Genomic DNA, 19,926 nt, shown 5'->3' on the forward strand with positions numbered 1-19,926 from the left:
CTAACGATGCGGGGGAGGCGCGGCCGTGTCACGATGGCGCCGACAATTACTTCATTTGGAGGAAGTCAAGTTGAAGTTGGTGATTGGAAAGGCCATCCAGGCGGTCTATTCCACATTTTACGGTTAGTGTCGGGCCGCTCGCTGGGACGCTGCGCTTGTTGTGACTTATGGCCGGCCGGCTAAATTGGTGAGGGCAGGGCGGCAGGGCCGGGCGGCACTGCTGGCTCATTCCGAGCGGTCGCTCTGTCTCTCTCGCGCCCCCTTGTATTGAGAGAGGCGGCACTGTGGAGGCTGCAGCACGGCCTCACGGCCTTTGGAGGCGGACTAGACGGACGCGTTGTGGACGTGCGCTTGTTGTCCGGGCTTTGATGTCGGCCAGTCGGCCCAAAGAGGCCGAGGGGGAAGGCCGGGCCTGCCGGGCCGGCTTGCAGCACGTCGATGATCCGTGTTGCCAACTTTGAGGCCGTCGCTGCACTGCCCCGCCGCCCCTTTCGCCTATTACTCTCGGCTTTAATTAATTTGATGGAATCTCTGTGGAGGCCGCACTGCAACGCGCTGCAACGCACTGCAGCGTTGCGACGCAGCGAGGGGCGTTGTGATTAGAGTGGGGCCGATGCGCTGCTGCTGATCAAACAACTGCAAAAAAATATTTTATTTTTTCGCTTTTTTTCGGGTTTTTTTCTCCTGGCATGGAGCAGCATTTCGTGAGAGGCGAGGTTTTCCTTTTCGTCCGCTCCTCGTCGCTGGCGCGGCCGGGCGCCGCGCGGCCCAGCGCGTGTGTCGTGTGTCGGGTTTAAAAATTCATGGCGACGTTGATATGCTGCTGACCCGGCGCGCGAACCCGCCAGCCCGCCAGCGGGGCGGGGCCGGGCGAGGCGCCGTGTTTTCGGCGTGATTCTCACACCTCCGCCAACTTTGGCAGCGCAGTTCTTCAGAATGACTAAAGTTTTACCCCCGCGCCCTAACCCCTAAGCCTCCGCCGCGCCGCGCAGCTCCGCGCAGCCAGGGCGTGGGAAAACTGGTTTGGGGAGGTTGGCAACGATGCGCCGCGCCCCGCCCCGCCCCGCCACCCCGCCCCGCCCCGCCACACCCCGCCCCACCCCGGCACGCCCCCATCGCGTAGTCGCACCTTGGCGCTGCCAGGTGCAGAGGCCATCCTGCGTACAAATTCCGGCCAAAGCAAAAAAATAAAAAGTCGAAAAAAAAGTTTGAAAAATGCATTTCCTGCGCGGTGGTGGGGGTAGATAAGGGCATTGTCGGTGGATCCGCGTGTCGAAGGCACACTTCTAATGCGTAATCGATACCGCGAGGGGCGGTGGCCGCGGCGGCCAAGGTGCATGGGGTGTAGCGGGGCGAAGACACGACTGCGGCGCGCCGTGCGTTTGTGTGCGTGCGTGCGCGTCTGTGTGTGAGAGAGGAGGGTGGAGCGCCGGGGGATAATACGAGTATTCATCTTCGTCCAAGCGATCGAAAAAGGACACATCGCTCGCGACCGCATTACACTGCTGGAAAGGGCCGGGCGATCTGCCGATCTGCCCCGCATCCTTGATCCGCCTATATGATGGAAATTCCCGGGGGCAAGGCAAGGCGCGTGTTTCCGTTATAGACATGTAAAAGATTCTTTCTTTCGCGTTTCTCGGCGGTTTTTTTTTCCTTTTTATGCGCGCGCCTCCCCCCGCTTCGTGCTTGGCGGGGAAACTGCCTTCGCCCTTCATGCCTCGCGGCCTCGCGGGGCCCAGCGCCGCGTAGTGCCGCGTCCTTGGGCCTTTCGCATCCGTCCGCCAGAGCGCGCCAGCAGCGCCAGCAGCGCCGAGGCCTGCGCGGCAGTTTGGGCGAAGACGACCCCGCTCGGCACGGCCCGGAAATGCCAGTAAAGCGACACGCGCGTTCTACCTGCAGCCGAGCTGTTTTTCGCGAGTGATACACCCCCGCCGCCGCCTCCGGCCGCCGCTCTGCTCTGATGATTTCACGGGCTGCCGGGCGTTAAATCGCGGCGCTGCTCTGCAAGGAGCGCTGGAGTGGAGCGGCGACTGAGTGCGTGCAAAGTGTGGAGTGGAGCAGGTCGGGCTTCGACTCGGGGACTACCGCCGCCGCCAGGGCCGCCAGGGCCGCCACCCTCCCCGCGCCGCCACCGCAAACGGCGCTGCCAACTGCCGCCACGGCGTGCCACGCCCATAATGGGGTGCAACATATTCGCGCAACGACCGCCGCGACGAATGGCCGTCCCCGAGGCGTGGCGTTCGCGAGGTCGCGAGGACGCGCGTCGACGGCGAGGTGCCTCCCCGCAGTGTCGGCGCGGCCTGTACCTCGGGGGTCGCGTCGTTCCTGGGCTGTCTTCATTAGCCCGGCGTTGCCGCACTGCCGCAAGCACTGTCAACACCGTGGGCCTACCGGCCTCGGCCTCATCAGGAGCGGTGTTAACGCTAATGCCGTCGATGTGGGCGAGGGGGATCGCGGCAGGCCGGGCAGGCCGGCCAGGTGGTGGTAGTGGACACACTCTTACAGGGCCCCAGGGAAGGGTCGTGTTGCCCGCTCCCTCCCCGCCCCCGCCCGCCTGGCCCTACTGCCTTGTTCCTGGACTCGGGGCGGAAAAAAAGAGGGCCGAGAGGGGAGGGAGGTTATACTGCCGCCCTTACCTGCGGAACGCCGGAACGCCCCGGCCGCCGCACCCCGCCCCGCCCCGCCCCGCCCCGGCCTCCGTTCAGGCCGTAATGCTCGACGGCCTGCTTCTAGGGGGAGGGCATGCATACTTGACGCGGCGCAGTCTGGGAGGGTCAGAGGGCCCCGCGAGGGAGAGAGAGAGAGAGAGAGAGAGAGAGAGAGAGAGAGAGAGAGAGAGAGAGAGAGAGAGAGAGAGAGAGAGAGAGAGAGAGAGAGAGAGGCTGACTGGCGGCCGATGCTGACCGGGGCGCACTACACCGTCAGCGCGCGCGCCGCGGTCAGATAAAGCTTGGCAGCAGCATCGCTCCCTGAATAATGGACACTCTCATTCCCCCGTTTGGATTGTCAACGCGGCACACGTCGTCAATTATGAAGCGAACAAATGCGGGAAAAGAAAGCGGGAGAGCAAAGCCTCAGAAGCAGGTGCGGAGATGCGGTGGCGGAAGTGCGTGATGGCGATGGCTGCCTCGTCCGACCTGCACGGCCAGGCACGGTCAGGCAACGCGTGGGAACGCTGTTGGCGGCGGCCTCCGCGTTCGAATACCGCACTGGGCCCCCTTTCTTCTCTCCTCCCCTTCTTCTTTTTATTTCTCTCTTTCTCTTTTTCGTTTTTGTTGTCTGGCCGCTTCTCCCACCAACACTCCAGGCCGGTATATAGCGAAGTCGTCAGGCTGGACCATCTGCCCTGGAGTTGGTCCAAGAGGCTTTGAAGCATTGCGTGGCCAGCAGGTTTCCCTCCCCCACCCCCACCCCCGCCCCCACCACGCCACTCAACCCTCCGTCGTCTTGGCCCAAGCCACTGAGATTTGAGTGAAGGCGACGCATTTGTGGAAGGTGGCGGAGGGGCCTCGAGAGCCTCCTGCTCTCCCCAAATGCGTGGGATTTGTGGGCCGATGTCGGGCCTAGCGGGCCTGGCGGGGCCTTGCGGCCTAGCGGCCTAGGTCGAGTGCCGCTGCCGTGTAGGGCCTGCCTGGTCGGGCCGGTGGGGCACGGCGGGCACGGCACATTGTGGGGGATTGTTGAGTGGCGAGGGAGGGACTCCGGGTCGAGGACCCCGAGAGCGGCGAGAGGGGCGACGCGAGGCCATTCGATGACCTGGACGGCACCTGGTCCCCGCCGCCCCCGCTGTCCGCGTCGCCCGCGCCGTGCCCGCCGTGCCGCCGCCTCGCAACGGCCGCGACGCTGCCATCCAGGGGCACGGCACAGCGGTGCCAGGCACTGCGGCATCAAAGTACAGCGCCGGACAGCACTGCCGCCACTGCCGCCGTTACCGTATCTCCGGACTGCGGAGCGAACTCTCGTTTCGGTGAAAGGGGAACGGGGATGGCCGTCGGCCGCCGTCGCTCGTTGGCCCCCGTGGCCGGCGTGCCAGCGCCAAAAAGCGCAAAGTTTCTGACTGCAGAGAAAATGCGTCGCGTAGTACCAACCTTTAGAACTGAGCTGGAAAACGCTTAGAATTTTGGTGATGAACTTCCGCCCGAGCCGGCGCTCCGAAGATGACAGACCGACCTCGCACAGCACGACAAGCACAGCGTCAAGCACCACTGAAGGAGAAGACGCCGCCCTGACGCCGCATCTCGCCCTGCAGGTCCTCCAGGCGCGGCAGTGCAGCAGCATGACGGCGACATTTAGGAGCAGCGGCCGGTAGAGGCTCGCCACCATGCACGAGTACGCCCTGCCCACGACGGGCGGCGGCAGCGGCTACCGCCAGCAGCAGCAGCTGCAGCAGCTGCAGCAGGAGTACGCGCACGAGTACTCGCAGGAGTACACGCCGCCGTCGCGCGCCGGCCGCAGCAATGACTACACCCCCGGCGACTACGGCGGCGACTACGCGGCGGACTACGCGGGCGGCGACTACGCCAACGAGTACCAGACCGAGTACCAGCAGCCGCACGTCAACGGGCCGCCGCCCCCGCTGCCCAGCCGCAGGGGGAACAGCCACCAGACCAGGTAACATTTTTGCCCGCCGCGCTGACGTCGCCGTCGTCGCGGACGTCGTGGTATTTGCAGGTAGCCGCCGGCGCGCCGCCATGGCCGCCCCGCCGGCCCGCCCCCAACCCTGGGGCCCGGATTAATCTTCAATTCCCTTTCCCCGTGTCCCCGGCCGGGCCGGCGGGGCGGGGCCGAGGGCAGGGCAGCCCCTGGGAGGGGGACAGCTGTTCATGGGGCCCCGGCGGCGCACTTGGTCATGCAGCCTTCATTTAGACCCCCAAAGGGCCCCGCCCCGCCCCGCCCCGCTACCCTGCGCGGAACGCGGCCAGGTGCGAGTCGCGGGCACGCTCTCCTTTCGCAGAGGGCAACGAACGCCCGCGCAGCCCGCGGGAGAAACCAGACCAGAAAAAAACAACGAAAACACCGTAATTGTTAACATTGCCCGAGCAGTTAGGTCCCCATTTTTATTTCCCCCCGTTTTACACAAATTGTCCATTATTTTAAGTTACCGCGTCGCTGCCGATGGCGGCGAGGGATTGGCGCACTTCACCCCCGGCCGAAATTAGGTGGCGTGCCGAGACACTGTCGGGACTCGGCTGGAGGCGTCGCGTCGCGTCGCCCGCAGCGAATTTCCTGGTGGCGTGGCGGGACGGCCTTCGGCAAAGGCCTTCGCCTGCGCGTGCGCGTTCCGGGACGAGGGTGCCGACGCGGACGAGGAGGGAGTGGTTTCTCAGTCTGTTTCCGCCACTGCGTCATTTCTCTCGACAAGGAAATCAGCACGGCGTTTCATCAGGACGCCCCGTTTTTATACACGATATAAAGTTTTCCCATCTCGGGGGGATTGCCAGCGCGAGCGGGCGCCCTGGCCTCGGCGGCCTCGGCCTGGCCGCGCCGGCAAACGGCTGTCAACCGGACGTGGGTGTCAGTCATTCGAGAGTTGAAAGAACAAGTCGCTCTGGGCCTCGGCGGCCTCGCAGGCCTCGCCCTCCATCCGGCCGCGGCCTTTGTGTCGGCCTCTATCTCTCTCTCGCGCGCGGCGCCCTGGCCCTCGTGGCTCCCAATACAGTGCGAGGCGCACTCCTCAAGAGTCGTTTCATTGCTCTGTCTCTCTCGTGAGTGCGACAGAGACGGCCGAATCGATTGTCTGAGCCCCGCCCCCTGCAGGCCCTGCAGGCCCTGCAAGACGACACGTCGTCCATCTCGATCTCGGTTCGTCGTCGAGGCGTAAAAAGTGCCATCAACTTGCCGTGATGACGAAGGAAGAGTCGTTGGCCGCAGCGACATGTGGCTGTGGCGCTCTCTGCGGCCGACGGCGGGAGAGAGAGAGAGAGAGAGAGAGAGAGAGAGAGAGAGAGAGAGGGAGAGAGAGAGAGAGAGAGAGGGAGGAGAGAGAGAGAGAGGAGAGAGAGAGAGAGAGAGAGAGAGAGAGAGGGAGAGAGAGAGAGAGGGAGGGAGAGAGAGAGAGGGGGGAGGGGTATTGATGGACGGGGACGGGAATTAAACATGCCGATCCAATCCGTGCGGCGAAATAAGCACTCGGAGCCCCTAAATTAGAGAGAGGCCGAGGCAGGCTGGGCAAAGGGAAAAGCCGGCTAGTGTTTTTATTTTCCACCCCCTCCCGCCTTTCCCCCGTTTGCAACAAGATTACGTTCAAAGCACGTTAATCATACCGAAAAAAAAGCGCGTTCGGGGGGAGACCCACACCGGTAGGCAGATGGGGTGCCATAGGCCGAGCAGCGGGCTGAAGCATCGAAGAGTCGCTCTGTCTCTGTCACACTCACGCGGCGTCCCGTAGGGGTGCGAGAGAGACAGAACGGCAGGCCTGCGTGCTGATGGGAGTAAAAAAGGGCCGCGCTGCCGCCGCGCCCCGCGTGCCTTCATATTGATTTTTGATTATCCGCGATGCGTGCGTTTTCGACCAAACGGACCGGATGTTGCCGGCAGAGTGGAGCTTTTTGCTCGCTGCATGCACGGCGCAGCACGGCGCGCCGTGAAGCGTTGTTTTAAAATCTGCGTGCGTCCAGTCGAAAGGGGAGAGGGAGGGGTTCACCCGATTAAGCCCGTGTGCTTGCCGCCGGAGAAAAATGGATGGCTGCAGATACACGTGCGGAATGGAAACCAACTTTACAGACTGCAGGCCAGTCGGGTGGTTTTTCAAACTACCCGTCTCAACGGTTTCCTTTTCCGCTTTGTGTTTCGTTGCATGTAGCAGTATTCGACTGTGGCTTGCCTTGCCTTCGTCGATGTGTGTCGATGTTTTGGCCCAGAATGTACCCATGTGTGCGTGCGTACGCACGTTGTGTGTGCACTTTGCATTAACATTAACTCCTCCGACCCGAGGGGGGGGGATGTTTTGCACCGGCGGGGTGTCAAAACCTCGGCCGCGCTGTGCCGCGCTGTGCCAGCGTACCGGTCCTGCTGCCTGTACTGCCAGCGCGCCACTGCACACATATTTTGTATCGGATCGGATTTCATTGACAGCGTGAAGTGCATTTATTCCATTTTGCCCCGTTCCCCTCCTCCGGCTCCGGCCGCGCCCGCTCCCTCGCTGCAACCCTTCAGCAGCCCGCCCCGCCCCGCCCCGCCCCGCCCCGCCCGCCCGCCCCGCCCCGCCCCGCTTCGCTTGGATGCATCCCGTCGGAGACAATGCTCGCATTATCGGGGGACCCCCCACCCGTCGTAGGCTCTGTAAATACATGCATCGGGCTAATTGTGCCTTTTGAAAAGCAGAGCGACCTCCTTCCAAACCGTCCTCCCCTCGCTCCCCCTTGGCTTCGCTGCTTCGCTACCCGCGGCGCGGACGTATGCCTGCAGGTGGGCCTGGTGGGCCGCTCCCCTTCCCCCTCCACCGCCACGCCGCGCCACGCCCTCCACCGGCAGCGCCCGGCAGCGCCGCAAACGGAGCGCGGCGGTACGCGAAAATTGCGAAAATCCTTGACAAATGCGCGCGTTAGTGCGCGTTCTCTTTTTATCGTGTTGCGTTCTCCGTTCCTTTCGAATGCGTCCCTGGGGTTATTACTGTCCCTGGTTCTGGCTCGGCCGGCGGGGCAGGGCGGGGCAGGGCGGGGCGCCTGCACCGACAATGGCAATGGCGCGCGCGGTATGAAAAGGCGTTCCGTTGTTTTGTGAAATTGGCCACCCGGTTTGGCGATGTGTGGCGGGGCGGGGCCGAAGTCGAAGCCAAAGTGGCCCCACCACACCCCGCCCCGCCCCGCCGGCCGGCTGCCCCTCGCGGACCGCGGCTAATTTCACACGTGGCCGAAGCAATAGAACGCGTCGCTTGGTGGTGCGCAAAGACCGTGGATTGGCACGGCCGGCCACGGCCCACCGCCACCAGGGGGCGGGGGAGCGGGAGAGAGAGAGGGGGAGAGGCATTTTCATCTTGTTGGCAGACAAGTAATTTCATCTCGATATGGAATGGGCCGGTGAAGCGGCTTTGGCTGGCCGAAGGCCGGCTCCACTGTCTGTCTGTCTGTCTGTCTGTCTGTCTGTCTGTCTGTCTGTCTGTCTGTCTGTCTGTCTGTGTGTCTCTGTGTGTGAGGCCCGAGGGAGGGTGGCAGGGAGCGCGGCCGGCCGTTCCACTCAACCGCGGCCGGCATCGATATTAAAAATTCATGGACACTACTCACGTATGGCGTTGTGGGTGGGCGGTCGGGGCGCAGCGCGCGGTGCGGAACCGCCTCGTGTCTCTCTACGCACGCGGCACGCACGCCACGCGCGGCACAGACGCAGAGCGCGCGTCGGGGTGTTCGCACGCCACCTCGACTGTCAGCACTTCTTGTCCGCGATATTTCCACGTTTGGAATTGGCAGTGCCGCGGGCGTCTGCTCCTCCTCCCCCCCTTCCCCCGCCCCTTCCTCCAGGCACGCGTCAAAGTGGTGCGCAAAAATGGGAGACGCGGGACGGAAAGAGAGTGGCGCGGTGGCAGCTGTCGCGCCCGTCGACGCGCAGGTAGGCCGCCGCTCCGCCGGCAGGCAGGTGTGCGCGCGGGTTGCCTACCGCGGCGGCGCGGTGACAGTGCGCTGTGTCCCTCCCCTGTCCCTGCCGCCACTGCCTGCCCTGCCAGCGCCCCGTCGGCGGCGTGACGGCGTGACCGTGGGAGAGGAGTGATAGCAGCGCGCCATCATTTCTTTTTCTATTTTTTCTCTGCTTCCATCCTGCGGCGTCGGGCTGTATTGTGTTTACCCAACACTCCAGACAAAATGGAACCGGCGGCGCGCTCGCCTCGCCGCGCCTCGCCGCGTCGCAGTATTGGCCCCGCCGTAGTTTCATTAATAAGCTCGGCAGGCGCCGCGCCCCGCCCCGCCCCGCCTGCGATGCTTCTTAAATCTTAATTCGGCGTCGCCCCGGCCCTGCCGCCCTGCCGCCCTGCCGGCCCCCCGGCCGCCCCAGGTACCACTTGGCTCGGCCAAGGGCTGGCGCTGGGCTGGCGGCCCGGCGGTGCGCACCGGCCCGGAGCCGGCGAGGGGGTGGGCGAGGGCGACTGCACACAGGCAAATTGAATTCAAGTTTAATGAGACTCCGTATTAAGCACGGAGCCAGCCTTGTCGGGGAGGGGAGGGGGAAGTACCACGTGGCGCATTCCACGTGCATGCCAAGTTTTCGGCTGTCACCTGCGCGAACACCTCGACTCGCTGCGAGGAAACTTTGACACCCCGGCCTTCCCGCCTTCCGGGAAGTGCGTCGCCTTGGACCGGCCAGACCGAGCAGCCAGCCCAGCAATGCACCCCTCGCTAGACTCTTTCTCTCTCGGCGGAGAACGCAGCCGCCCCCTTCTTGTTGGTTCCCCTCCTGTTATTGTTTGGCGTGGCCGCCTCGCCGCCTCGCCTGGCCTCGCCACCGAAAGTTGATGAAAATGAGGAATCGACTCGCCGCACGACACGATACGGGCGCCAGTCCATACCGCATTCTCCACACGTTGCAGCTGGCGCTACTGACAGCGGCGTGACAAACTGCGCATCCTAAAATATTCATTTCGTTAAGTGGGCAATAATTATCCCCGGGGCGGGCCGGGCGCCACCCGCCTCCATGCAGGCCGAGGTCGACACGGGCCGGCGGACGGAAGCAGCCACGCTTGGCGGCAGCCGTCGGATTCGACGCCTCGCCCGCCGACGCCTCACAAATTTACCGTAATTAGTCATTCACCTTCGTCCCTGGCTGTGTGTGTGTGTTTGTGTGTGTGTGTGTGTGTGTGTGTGTGAGGAGGGAGAAACCAAGACGACAACAGCGCGGGGTGGTTCATTATGCACGACGAAAGTCCACTGTACCGCCGTGTCGACGTCGGCGACGCTCCGCTCGGCGTCGCTCGGCGTTGCGAGGTTCCTCCCCTAATCTGTGGCCTCTGCTCCGCGCTCGGCGCTTCGCGCGCCAAAAAGCAGCGCGTCTGCCGCTCGACGGCGTCCTCGACGGCGTCCTCGACGGCGTCGGTGCGCCGTCACGGGGAAGGAGATGGAGGGCCGGAAGACGAACCCGTTCCACCTCATCGCCCAGTCATGTCGTATCTTGTGTCCAGCAGCAGCGCGGCGCCCTCTCTCTCCTTTCTCGTGCTTTTTGTTTGAGTTTTTTCGCTTGCCATCCCGCTCGTCCGAGCGGACAGCGACAGGCAGAAACACGACGACGGAAAAAATTGGGGGTCGGAGCGAGCGAGAGAGTGAGGTGGATCTAGTGAAGGGGAAGTTGGACAAGGAGGGAAACATGTCGTCTGCCAAGCCGCATCGGCGGCGTTCAATTTCCGGCCGGACTTTGTTTTTCTTTCTATCTCTCTCTCCCTCCCTCTCGGCCCCGAGGGCGCCGTCCGCTGCCCTGTACCTGTCCCGCGGCGTCCTCTTGCGCCGCCCGGCCCGCTGGCTGTCGCGGCCTACTTCCCTATTTAGCGCTGTTTTGGTCGCCGCGGCGCGAGGCCCAACTTCGGGCCGACATCGCCGACATGGACGGCGGCGAGGGACGCTCGTCGCGCGGCCGAATGAAATACAGTTTCCCCCATTCGGCCTGATGGATAAAGGGAACTTTCTTAAATTAGATGTTACCGGGGCGTCTCAAAGTTTTCCCCGGGGGCCAATAAGAGCGGGCCGCGGCGGCACAAACTCCTTCCCTGTATCGGCCCGCCCGTCTGTCTGTCCGCCCGTCTGTCTGCCCGTCTGTCCGCCTGCCCGTCTGCGTGTCGGCCGAGCCCCGCCTAACCCTAGTTAGTGCTCCGCATACATAATTGAAAGCGTTTTCCCACTTGCCAGGTCGGCCGTCATAACCGAGTTTGGATTCGGCGCTGAGGTGTCGCCCGTGTCACCTCCGCCAGGATAAAGAATGTCACGCCGGCTTCGGGCCGTTGGTGGTGGCTGGTGTGAGAAAAGGCGTCGCGCTGCACAGTGGGCCAGAAGACCGGCGGAGGCGGCCAAAACTCTAGACGCGTTTTGAGTCCAGAGTAGCTAAATAGAACGCGAACCGAACGTGTGACCCCACCAATGAATTCCCCGTTCGGAGAGCAATCCATTGGTGGGGTCACACGTTCGATTCGAGTCCCATTTAGCGACTCTGGAGCTCAAAACGCGTCGAGAATCTTAGCCGCCTCCACCGGTCTTCTGGCCCACTGTGCGCTGCGTCCCGCGGCCCGCGAGGCGCGACCGTGGAACGGGTGGAACGGGCCCCGCGGTCTAAATTGGTCACAGTCTGCTCCGCTTTTCGAACGCGCCCCGTTCATAACGACTGCGGCCCGCGCGGCGCGGCGGCCAGGACGCCGTCGACGACACGGCGTGCACCTGTCCGTCGACACGGCCGAGGAACGGGCGAGCCGGGCCGTGGCGTCGCGTCCTCGCGCCGACTAATTTGTGCGGGGAGGGGGCGGGGGCGGGGGTAATGTACGGCCGGGCTGGAGACCCAGGGGTCAGCCTGTATCATTATTTTGTGGGTGTCCACGACAGGCCCGGGGTACGGCACGGCGCGGCACGGCACGGCGCGGCATGGCCTGCTGGAGAGGGCCGCCGCCGCGCTACGCCCCGCCACGCGATATTTATCACACTGCTGAATTTGCGCGGGAAGGGGGAGGGCAGGGGCTGGAGATGAGGTTACACAGTGCCGGCGATGTTGACTCGCACTACACTGCACTACTGTACCCGTGTCCCTGTCCGCCGCTCGCCCTGCGAGGAGGACTCGCGTAGGGTTGCCACCCGTCATCTGCCCGGCTAGGCCACGCTAGGCTAGGGTGGCCGCCAAGCAGAGCAGCCAACCGTTTTTCTGTACGCGCCGTCAGTAGACACTGTCCTTCCGGCCGCTTTGGCGGGGCGTGGGGGGCGGGGCGGGGCGGCAGTAGGGGCCTCGCGGTTGGTGTCACTGCTTTTTGCGGGCGCGCGGTGTCAGTCTGTTCCGCCCCGCCTGGAAACACAACAAAGACTCCTCCGATGCCCATTGTCTGGCGAGGACGTGTGCCTCTTGATGTGGCGCTAAGCAGCGCTAAGCCGTTGGCATTGCCCCGCCCCGCCCCCTCTTCTTTCTGCACGGCCTGCAGGGCCTGCAGGGCCTCCAGCAGTGCTTCAGCACCCCTTCGGCCCTCCCCGATCCAGCACCCTTAATCCCAGAGAGTAGTGGCCGCCCGCAGTCGTCGCTGCGTGCTGCCGCACTGCTTGCCTGCACTGCTGGTGTTCCGGTGGCGTGGCGGCTCCAGGTCCCCACAGTGTACGCGCTGCGCGAGCGCGACGCGGCGCGGTTCGTCCGTCCGTCCAAGGGCGTCCTTGTAGTGTAGCGAGCCGCCGAGTGATAATGCCGCCCGCGTCTCTTTTTCCTCCCCGCCTCCCTCCTCCCCGTCATCTGCCTGCCTGCCCGCCGCGCGCCGCGTCTGCTGAGGGCGTGGATTTATGCAAGACGCAAGACAAAGCATCTATAGGGCCTTACTTGCGGGGCTGCTCGGCCCGCTTCTGCGAGGAGCCGGGCGGAGTGGCGGGAGGGCCTCGTCGGAGGGCTTACGGAGAGGGGCCGCAGAATCCCATCAGCAACGCAATTGTGCCCGGACAGGCCGGACGAGGGTGTCATTGTGCGGTGAGCTATGGGCTGCGAACCTGCGGCCTGCGGGGCCTGCGCCGCTGGCAGGCCGACCCGGGACGCCTGGCGGGCCTGGCACCCACCGCGGTGTCATGTGTCACTTTCTGAACGGCCGGGTCGATGCTTCGTCCACGAATGACGTAACGCCGTGTCCTTGACCCCCTTCCGGCGTCACGTGGTTCTTGCACAGCGCCAAGTGCACCGCGTTGCCGCGTTGCCGCGTTTGCCGTAATCCGGCCGTCAGCCAACGACCTCCTTGGGCCGCTTCCGAACGACAGCGTCTCTCTCTCTCTCTCGCACTCATGGGACGTCCCGCAAGGGTGCGAGAGAGAGACCCCTGCTCGGAATCAGCCCGCAGGCTGAGCCGGCCCGCCCGCTCCGCATCATCAGTGACACGCAATTTGTCATATGACGGCACCGATCCCTCCCGCCGTGCTCCCGCCTCCCCCATGATCCCCTGCGCCGCGGTGCCGCGTCGCGTCGCATCGCCGCGGTCCTCTCCGCGTTGTCACAGGCGACGCGGGGACGACGCGTACGTGGCCGTCGAGGCTTCCCCGCAGACGTGCTGCCCGTGCGTCCGTTCGTCCGTCCGTCCGTCGTCCGAGTCCAACCCTGTTCGGCGCCGAATCATCGGCAACTTGCCTCACTGACTCACCCCGACTGGCCCGGGCCGGCCAGGCCGTTTGCCGCTGCAGTGGCTCCGAGTTTGGTGGGCGCGCAAAGTTTGCAAGCGGACGACTTGGACTGCAGCAGGGCGGCAGGGGGACTTGGTGGCGGGGTTGGGCCGGGCCGGGAAGGCCGCTTGCTGACGAAGTAGCAATTGGCTTGTGAATGCAGTTTGGGAGCGGGCGGCCCGACTGCCTGGCTGGGGTCGTTGGGCGAGACGGGGACGACGACGACGTCGACGACGGGGCTGCTGCTGCTGACCACACATGAATTAATTTGCTCCCCGAGGACGCAAACAGCCGCGTGTCCCTGGCCCTGAGGCCTGGCCCTAAGGAGCTTTGGCGAGCGGGCCGCCGCGCGGTCACCCAGGCCGAGGCGGCGCGGCGGCGAGGCCGAACCTCTCATCAAGGCCGTTATCAGCTCGTGATATGATTGTCCAGCAGCCACGCGGCCGAGCCGTGGCGTGCACGGCCACTGCCGCCCCCGCCCGAGCGCCTCGCCCAGCCTGGCCCAGCCTCGCCGCGGACGGACGGTCGATCCGGGGCTTTTTGTTTGTGGTCGCCATGGCGACGGCGGCACGGCGGCCGCGGGGATGAGGAGGGTGGCCCGGACGGCGGCCCGGTCGGCGGCCGGCTCAGCCCCAGCCCGCCCGCCGGCCTTATCATTAGGTGTGCTGTTTTAACGTTTACGCCCCGAGGAAAGTTGGGCCGCAAAAACGAACGGGCCGAGCGAGCCAGCCTTGGACGCGACGACGGGTTGTGGTTTTTGCTCGCGCGCTGACAGCGCAGGGTTGACTTCCGTGCCGGCGTGTTGCGTGGCGCGGCGTGCTGTAGCGTGCTGGTGGTTACAGCGGCGGCCCCGCCCGGCCCGCAGCCCCGCAGCCCCGCAGCGCTGTGACTGCCCCGTCATCTCGAATTACTGTCCTGATGGCCAGCCGGATGTGGGGCGCGGGGCGCGCCCGGGCGGTGGACTTCGTGGACTTCGGCCAGCGCCGCTCGGCCACCCTTTGGCCACCCTTTGCCTGGCGAGCCTTCGGACGGTCTTTGGACTTAAACGGCCTTTGTCCTGCCTTTGAACAGCTTTCGGACGGCGTGTGGACACCACTTGGACGCCCTTTGGACGCCTCGGTGTGGAAACACGCCCGAGGCCCCACCCTCCCCGACATACATTCCGACCGCGGCACCGCAGCACGCTTCCATGCCGCGGGGCGGCGCGGGGCGGCGGTCCCCGCCAGGATCGTGACCGGGATGGCAAAGCGCGCGATGCCGCTGTGGTGTCTGGTCGCGGCAGCGAAAGCAAGCGAAAGCTGGCCGCGCCGCTGTACCGCGAGGCGAAACTGCGGCTTTCAAAATTCTGAAGCAAATTGAGCGATGCTGTTGGGTTAAATTGGTGCGGGCGATATTGTTGGGAGTAGTGCGAGTCGAGCCTCAGCCACCACGCGGCCTCGGCGGTCTCGGCCGCGCTCGCCTTCCCACAGGGCCTTCCCTTCCCTTCCGCAGGCCCGCTGCTGCCAGGCCTGCCAGGCCCCGGCTCGGCCCGTCATGGCAGGGATTAACCCTTTCCACACGCATCCTCGTAATCATAGCTGTCCCAAACTAATTCCTGCCGTGTGTGGGGGCGGGGGCGGGGTGAGGCGGGGCGTCTCTGATGTCGTTAGCGAGCGGGCGCGGCGGTATTGGGCCGCCACACACACAAAGACCAGACGCGCACACACACACACAGACAGACAGACCACATGTACATAAATACACAAAAACACACACACACTCACGCAGCAGACTCACGCACAGCCACACAGCGCGGCGCGCCATGCCCGCGAGTCTTTCGCGCGCCCTCTTCTTCAATTTTGTAACTTTTGCTTCATCCAACCCTCACTCAGTCCGCTGCCGGTGGGCTTTTCGGTGGGGTGGCCGACGGACCGACCACCACCGCGACGGCTTGCTTTTGACACGGCATTCGGTGCCACGAGGACTCCAGCGGACCCGCCCACGCCACAGGCCCACAGGCCCACGCTTCGCAACGCCGATCGGATCGCTCCGTCTCTCTCACACCCACAAGAGACGCCGCAGGAGCGCGACAGAGAGAGAGACAGAGACAGAGAGAGAGCGACGAAGTGACTGGTGGCCGTCCCCATCCGTCAGCGCGGGGCCGCCGCGGAGTCTGGACAGCTTGATTATTGCCTTGCGCCCTCGTCATCGCGGAGACACTGCTTCAACGAGGGCGTGACGCCGCGTGACGCGCACGCTGCAAAAAATGACGGGAAGGAAACATTGTCGAATCTTTGGCCGTTGCAAGCCGCGGCCCGCCTCGGTGCGACGACACGGCAAGGGCGGCGACAAGCGACGCGTGATGTCTATCAAGTTTTGGTGCGTGCTGCATATTCATGCCGAACAACGGGGAATTCATTTCGGGCCGCCGCCTTAATCCGCAGCGCGCGCAGCGTTAAGAACAAAAGTCGTTGCGCGGCGCGGGGCGGGGCGGGGCGGGGCGTATCGCGAGCGCTGGATGGCGCGGCGGGGGGCAGGTGGCGCGCCATGGCGGTGGGAACGCGGGCAGGTGTGGGAAGTGGGGAGTGGGGTGGCTGTGCTGTGCTGGGCGTGGAGTTGGTTGTTAGGAAGGAATGCGACGGCGCTATCGGTGCGCCTGGAAGGGAAGCCTGAAGCCTGAAGCCCGCAGACGCCGTGCTTTTACTTGACTCGTGCATTTAGGCGCCCCTGTGCCCCCGTTTGTTTTGCTGCCACACACACACACTCCCACACACGGCGCTCTATCGCCAACGGAATCAGTTGGCCCCACACGCCCCGCCGGGGGCCCAGGCCCGCCCAGGCCCCCAGCACGCCCTGGCGATACGCCGCCCCCTCCGGGCCCCGCCGCGCCCCGCCACGCCCCTCTGGGCCCCTCGTCCGCGCCGTCCTGGCTGTGTCGCCATTTGTCATCAGTGCCAACATATTTAGAACATGTATGGTGCGCGGAGATAGGTCCCGACGCCGCCAGGGCTACGCTGGCTTGGCTGGCGTGGCGCTGCACGGCGCTGCAGTTATCTTTGAAGTGTCGCCAACAAACACAGCGGCGGCCTGAAATATACGGACGCCGGGCGCCCCGTGACTGTCTGTCTCTGTCTGTCCGTGTGTTGGAATCGGTGCTGACTGCCTCTCTCTCTCCGCGTGTTGCAGGCTGGCCGGGACGACGCCCAGCTCCGCCATCATGGCGGCCAACCCCCAGCTGACTCCGGTGGTGCTGCCATCCTTCCCGACGTCGCTCCGGGCGGGCTCCGGCGCCACGTACTCGCCGTACTCGCCGTCCCGCTTCCACATCGACAAGCGCTGCCAGCACCGGTGCTCCTGGAAGTGCTGCTCGCTGGCGCTCATCCTGCTGTGCGTCGTGCTCACCGGCATGCTGGCCTACTTTGGAGGTGAGTACGAGTCCGCTTGCCCGAGGCGTTGCTCGTCGCTAAGGAGCCTCGTGTCGCTTTCGAGAAGCAAGTTCAGCATCTGCCATTCCCTTCATTTTTTTTTCATTTTGTTTGCTGTTTTTTTTAGTGTATTGCAGCATGGCATCAAGCCGGCTTTTCAATCGCGCCGTCAAACTCGATTCGCCCCATTTCCGGCCCCTTGAATCTCTGCGCGACGCCGCCTCGTCCTCGTCGTGCCGCCCCCATGCCGCCCCCATGCCGCCCCCATGCCGCCCCCATGCCGTCCTCGTCCGAGGAGGTGCGCGGCTCGTCACGGCCCGGGTGTCACTCGGGCCGCGGCAGGCCGCGGCTCTGCACTAATGGCCACAGTTAGCCGACCACGCCCCGCCACGCCCCCGACTCTCGACGCCCCACGCACAATGGGAAGACGTCTCCCTCCCCCTCCCTCTCTCTCTCTCTCTCTCTCTCTCTCTCTCTCTCTCTCTCTCTCTCTCTCTCTCTCTCTCTCTCTCTCTCTCTCTCCAGTTCCCCTCTCCATCCCCGCCTCTCATTCGATCATGCGCTCCTTGTCGCTCTGCCCCGCACCTTTGTCCGGCCCCAACGCGCACAATTTCTTTCCTTCATGCCCGCTGTCCCTCTTGGCCGGTGCTTATCTCTCTCTCGCACTCACTCTCACGCGCGCGCGCGCAGCTGTCACAGCAATAACCTTTGTGCCGAGGGGAAACTACTACTATCCCGAACAAAAAGCCCCAAATAACTCCGGTGGAGACCGCGGAAGGGTTCTGGAGGGCGCCACTGCCGCGCCACTGCCGTGCCGCCGCCTACGCGAGGGCCTCGATGAGCTTCCCCGCCATGACGAACGCCGGGCCGACAGTTGGCGACGAGGTGACAAGCTGTGGCTCTTCTTTTCGTGCGCCCCGCCCCGCGGCCCGCGGCCCGCTCGCGGTAATGGCATCATATACGTCAAGCAGTGCGTGGCGGCAGTGGCGGCGTGGAGCCTCCGGCCGGGGGCGCTGCAATCGAGTTAGAGGACGCCGTCGACGCGGTGTGCTGGTCGCCTGCCTCGCCGGCCTCGAGGTGCTAATGGCGCTGGATTAGTCCCGGGCGCCAAATCCAGTCACTCGCCGGCACACCCTTGATTACCCTGTCCTTCTCCTCGGCCAAGGCGGCCAAGGCGGCGGTGTCCCGGCGCGGCGTTTACACGACGACCGTCCTGGGAGCCAGACGGAAGGGGGTCCTTCCCCCCGCCGCCCCGCCAGCCCCTCGCCGTCGGCGACCTGGATCCGCTCGGCGCATCCCTTGCTCGTGTCGGGCGCGCGATATTTGAAATGCAAATGGGGGTAGTTCTGATACGTATTGGGACACGGCGGCGACGGCCCGCGGGACAGGCTGGCACCGGCGTCACAGAGACAGGCGAGGCGGGTCGGGGCGCCCCAGCGGAGCCCCCAGCAGCCCCAGCAGGGGCAGTCCACCTGCTGCCGTCCCGTCCGCCCCGCCCCGCCCCGCCCCGCCATTCCCACCAGGCTGCCTTGCTCACTGGCCGACTTGATCGCCTTACCATTCCCACCTGACTTGGTCCCACGGGAGTGCGTCGCCGCGTCGCCGCGCCCGGCCGCCCCGACGGCAGTGCCCAAGGCAGTGCCCGTGTTGTTCGCGCGTCGTTGCGATTCCCAGCCGACTCGGCGAAGCAGGCGAAGCATGCCGCCAATCAACATTCCGTCTGCCGTCGGCCGCCGCGACGCTTGCCGCTTTCGGCGGGCCACTCCCGGTGCCCCCGCTGCCCCCGGCCAGGCTCGGCTCCCCTCGCGGCGGCAGACGACGACTCAGAGATTATTTGATCAGTCCCAGTCTCAGTCTCCCCGACGCGACCCATCCGCGGAGACAATAAATGTCTTTGTGCGTGGGGCCGTGGGGCTGTGGGGTCGCCGCCGTCGCCTCGGTCGCGTCGGCCGCCCGGCCGGACGGACTCTTGGAGGAGCGACACGAAATGTAGGAAGGAAGACAAGTCTATCGCTCAAGTGATTGCAAACTGAGGAAGGGGCGGGGCCCCGCGGGGCGGGCGCTCGAGGGTGCGAGGGAGACGGGCGGACGGAGGGAGTGCGAGAGAGACAGACAGACGGAGGGAGCGTGCGGGGGACGCACGTCAACATTGAGATCGATATTGCGAGCGCGGGACGCGGCGGGACGGCAGGGACTAGGGACGGGGAGGCCTGGACAGGGAGTCACTTCCGCCTTGTTCCATCCTCGGCCCTCTTCCTTCTCTCTCCCTCTCCCTCCACCTGGCTTCTCCCTTCTCTCTCTCTCTCTCTCTCTCTCTCTCTCTCTCTCTCTCTCTCTCTCTCTCTCTCTCTCTCTCTCTCTCTCTCACTCTCTCTCTCTCTCTCTCTCGCCCTCCCTCCCTCCCTCCACCTGCACGGCGCACGGCAGACCGGGGGTGCAGTGTGGGCGATGATGAAGCGCGCCCCGTAGACTTGAGCCTGATCGAAAGACGAGACGCTCCACGAGACGCTCTACGAGGCTCTTGCGTCGCTCGGAACGACACCTGGCCGTCGTTCCGTTTTTATTTATTTTTTATTTCGTCTTGGTGGGATAGGAACCTCGCGGGGCGTCGCGGGGCGTTGTCGCGGAGCACGCTCTCGCGTGGCGGGGCGACGGCGACGGCGAGATTCGCAGAACGGCACTTGTTCTTATTTCGGCTCGGCCGGCATTCGACCGCGTCACGCCGCTCGGCTTTTACAGCCCTGTCGTTCTGGTTCCGAGCCGAGCCGCGCGAGTACTGCCCGCAAGGCCTGCAAGCAAGGCCTGCATGCTCGCATCGCGGAATCGTTTGGCACCTACCCGCCCAAGCGCGCTTCGCTCAGAGACCAGAATCTTTTTCTATTCCGTTTTGACGTACTTTAAAAGGACTTTTTTTTGGAGGGGTCCATTTTTTGGGGTAATGCTGGAGCATGAAGACGAGGGCGAGGGCGGCGAGGGCGGCGCAGGCAGGTCGTGACGGAGAGCATGCAACAACCCGTGAAGATGTACGCGATGCGACGCGATGCGACGCCCCGGCGGCAAGGATAGGAGAACATCTTGCCATGTCACAGCGCACATCAGCACGCATCGCGCATGCCATCACTGGGCGCCCTTGTGTGTGTGTGTGTGTGTGAGCCCCATTCTCCCCGGGCATACATTTACTGTATGATCCATGGCCGCGCGGACCTCGGCACCCTCGCCATGTAGGC

General features: G+C 64.7%; 1 protein-coding gene across 1 annotated transcript in view; it reads left to right on the forward strand.

Annotated features, from left to right (window-relative positions):
- Positions 1–19,926, forward strand: part of LOC117643067 (teneurin-a-like) — a gene marked incomplete at its 3' end in the record, with an annotated part of 38,160 nt that overhangs the window by 8,563 nt on the left and 9,671 nt on the right. Inside the window, exons 2-3 of the mRNA XM_034381720.1 lie at positions 4,250–4,611; positions 16,461–16,699. Coding sequence (XP_034237611.1) covers positions 4,322–4,611; positions 16,461–16,699 — 529 coding nt within the window. The remainder of the gene's footprint in view (positions 1–4,249; positions 4,612–16,460; positions 16,700–19,926) is intronic.

Source organism: Thrips palmi, unplaced genomic scaffold (assembly GCF_012932325.1).
Source record: "Thrips palmi isolate BJ-2018 unplaced genomic scaffold, TpBJ-2018v1 HiC_scaffold_16, whole genome shotgun sequence".
In the NCBI taxonomy this organism is placed as follows: Eukaryota; Metazoa; Arthropoda; class Insecta; order Thysanoptera; family Thripidae; genus Thrips; species Thrips palmi.